The sequence below is a fragment of the Perca flavescens genome, chromosome 16 (genome assembly GCF_004354835.1).
Source record: "Perca flavescens isolate YP-PL-M2 chromosome 16, PFLA_1.0, whole genome shotgun sequence".
NCBI lineage: Eukaryota > Metazoa > Chordata > Actinopteri > Perciformes > Percidae > Perca > Perca flavescens.
Window position 1 is genome coordinate 33893342 of NC_041346.1, and position 3366 is coordinate 33896707.

The window sequence follows — 3366 nt, forward strand, 5'->3', positions numbered from 1 at the left end:
TTGGTTTTATTTAGAATTTCTATTCAAATAAAAACAATGACATTGTGCTTTTTATTTATTATATTTATATTTTCTGGTCTGGAGTCTGGTTGTTGATAAGCGAGCTTCAGGTTTTCACAATTGTAAATTCATATTTAGTGTGAATACAATGGAGAATTTCTTTTCTCCTATGTTGAGGCCAGACAACCAGTTCATGATACTGGCAATATACAAATATTGCAATACTTTAATCAGTGGACTGTAGATTGAATCACCATCATTACTATCTTCAGTGATTTATAGGGACATAACAAACATGTATTTAAAGGAAATCCTCCAGATTACAGCGAGAAGCAAAACAGATACATTTTTAAATAAGTTTCAGCATCAAATGTACGTTATGGTCACTTTCATTACTACATAATTACATCATTATATTACTAGTACTGCTTTTTAAAGTCTTTAAAGTACAGATTCAGTGTCCGAGTACATGTGTGTTTTGATAAAATCTACTCAATTTAGACTATTTAATTATTTCCTTTAGCACTGATATTATTTTACTCATTAGTTATTAATTGTTGATGAAGCTGATTGTTTTGAATGATGACACAATATCTGCTGATGTGTAACTGCTTAGTTTATAGATTCATGTTTTGAGCATTCACCAGGTAAAATAGTTTGGCCCCAGTAGGTAGAGTGTTATTTCATTTCATTTTTGAGCTCTGGGCTTTATTTTTCTACAGAAACTACTCTTCTAAGTATGACAACATCACCTGCAAATTTGCGAAAGATAAATATAGTTACCTTTTCAATGCAAATGTGTAATTCCTGGAAACAGCGCCCTCTGTGGAGACTGTTTTTGTTTGTTGGCAGTGGTATAAAGCCACTAATGGTGGTGGTGATGGGGGGAGGGGTTAGTAGAGTGATTCCATGTATTTAATTGTATTTTCAGCCATGTTTGAACTTGTCTTTACTTTTCTACAGAAATGCCTCATCCAAATATGGGAACATCATTTCCATAAGTGATTTAATCAAACCAGGACTTCCCACTATCTACCAGCTGAAACCAAAGAAAGAGAACATCGGAACTCTGTCAAGAATGACTCTTGGTGAAAAAAATAAAAACAAGAATAACAAAACCATCTTACTTGTTGGTGAAACAGGAACAGGAAAATCTGCTCTGATCAACGCTCTGGTCAACTACGCCATGGGAGTGGAGTGGGAGGATGATGTCTGGTTTAAGATCGTAGAGGAGGAGAAGAGAAGTCAAGTAGAAAGTCAGACATCAGATGTGATCGTGTACCAGATCTTTGGTTTTGAAGGTAAAACTCTGCCCTACTCTCTGACCATCATCGATACTCCTGGATACGGAGACATCAGAGGGATCGAACAAGATGTCATCATCAGTCAAAGATTAACTGACTTGTTCCAGTCAGAAGATGGAGTTCATGAGATTAATGCAGTGGGTCTGGTGATGAAAGCGAGTGAGAATCGACTGAGTGACCGACTGAGGTACATCTTTGATTCAGTGATCTCTCTGTTTGGAAAAAATATAGAGAAGAATATTGTCGCCCTCATCTCACACTCAGATGGTGTGACACCTGAAAATGTTCTGAATGCTCTCAAGGATGCAAACATTAAATGTGCCAAAGACGAAGATGGTGAGCCTGTTCATTTTATGTTCAACAACCACCAGAGCAGAGAGAAAACAAAGAAAAATAAGGATGCTCTAAAAGCTGCATGGGTAATGACAATTAACCATATGGGTGAATTTGCTGATTTCCTGACTCAACAATCCTATCAGAGCCTGATGACAACTATTAAAGTTATGAAATCCCAAACCAGACTGACAGCCTGCATCAACAACCTGCAGGAGAGAATCAAGGAGATTGATCTAAAACAGAAAGAAATCCAACAGACTCAGGAAGCTCTGAAGAAACATGAAGAAGAGATGAAGAAGAATGAGAAGTTCACTGAAGAAGTTGATGAGCCCTACAGAGTTAAACAAAGAGTTGTTAGAGAGAGGAGGTGGTGGGCACTTAGGTTAAACTATGGAGGAGCTGTCTGCTGTACTGTCTGTAAGGAGAACTGTCACTATCCATGCCCACTGGCCTGGTATCCAAAACACTGTGAGGTCATAAAAGATGGCCACTGCACTGTATGTACCGGGAAGTGTCCTGCATCAGATCATGTGAAGGAAGAACAATGCATTGACTGTGAGGGTGAGTGTTCAGATGAATCAAGGCATGTCAAAACCCCCTGGATCTATGTGACCAAGACGAGGAAAGTTCAGAAGACCCTGGAAGATGTGAAGGACAAGTATGAAAAGAACAAGGCAGAAAGTGAGGACAAGTCACGCCTTTTGGAAACTCTTAAAAAAGACATGGAAGCCCTTCAGCAAGAAAAAGATCAGTTGTTGGAAAAGTCCTTTCAGCATGTTGTCCACCTGGAGCAGATCGCCCTGAATGTAAATTCACTGTCCACTCGTGTCCACTTGGACTTCCTGATTGAGAAGATGAAGAAGAAAGGAGATACAGTGAAGGAGAAAAAACTGCAAGAGATGAAAAGTCAAATGGATAAAGATGAAGGAATCAAGGCAGCGCTGCGCTACAAGTTTGGTAAACTAAGAGATTAATAATTGGTGTTGGTAAAGAAGTAGTGATGAAGTAGATGAACAGAATCACTGAGAGCAGCCAGCTGTGTAGAAAACAAGTTCCACACTGATGAGCAAATGTTTCATTGTAGTTCTATTAAATTAATCTATAAAGTGTGATGAGATTAAAAATGTAATCACCTTTTAAATGTTAAATGTGTAATTCCTGTAAACAGCGCCCTCTGTGATGTAATAACTGTTTCTGTTTGTGTTCTATTTGTTTCATGTTTTATCATCATAAATTACTACAGATTAGAGAACAGCTCTGGTTTTATATGCAGTGAGGACCCCCCCCTTGCTGTTTAATGTTGAGTACAGCAGCTCTCTCCCTCTATATCACAAACTGAAGTCAGATCATGAATACATTTATCATTCTTAAGTTTTCTTTGTATAAGTTTAATGTTTTAATGCTTTTCTAAAGTGCTGTTCAGTCGATAAAGGCTGTGATTTATTCGGATGTTAGTGTGATGATGACAGAAGTAATCTGGTGGTGGGACCATAACACATCACTGATATTAATAAATATCCATATAAAGATGTTAAACATGATGTTAATCAGTTTGTTCAGAGGATGTTACAGAACTGAACTCAGACACAAATGTTCTGCTCAACTTTCACGCTTCAGTCATGAAATCTAATGGACTTTTATTTGGTGTATATTATAATCAATATGTGTGATTATGTATGATATACCCTGGTGTCTTCATGTTATTCATGCCTAATGACTAGTTATA

At 37.5% G+C, this 3366-nt stretch overlaps 1 protein-coding gene across 1 annotated transcript; it reads left to right on the top strand.

Annotated features, from left to right (window-relative positions):
• Positions 1-1078: 1078 nt before the first annotated feature.
• LOC114570582 (uncharacterized) lies at positions 1079-2614 on the top strand. Its single transcript, XM_028600905.1, has one exon. It carries the CDS (start codon positions 1079-1081, stop codon positions 2612-2614), a length of 1536 nt encoding a protein of 511 aa, XP_028456706.1.
• Positions 2615-3366: the final 752 nt, after the last annotated feature.

Excerpts from the sequence above, each read along its gene's own strand:
- LOC114570582 (XM_028600905.1), top strand. The coding sequence starts at position 1,079 with ATGACTCTTGGTGAAAAAAATAAAAACAAGAATAACAAAACCATCTTA.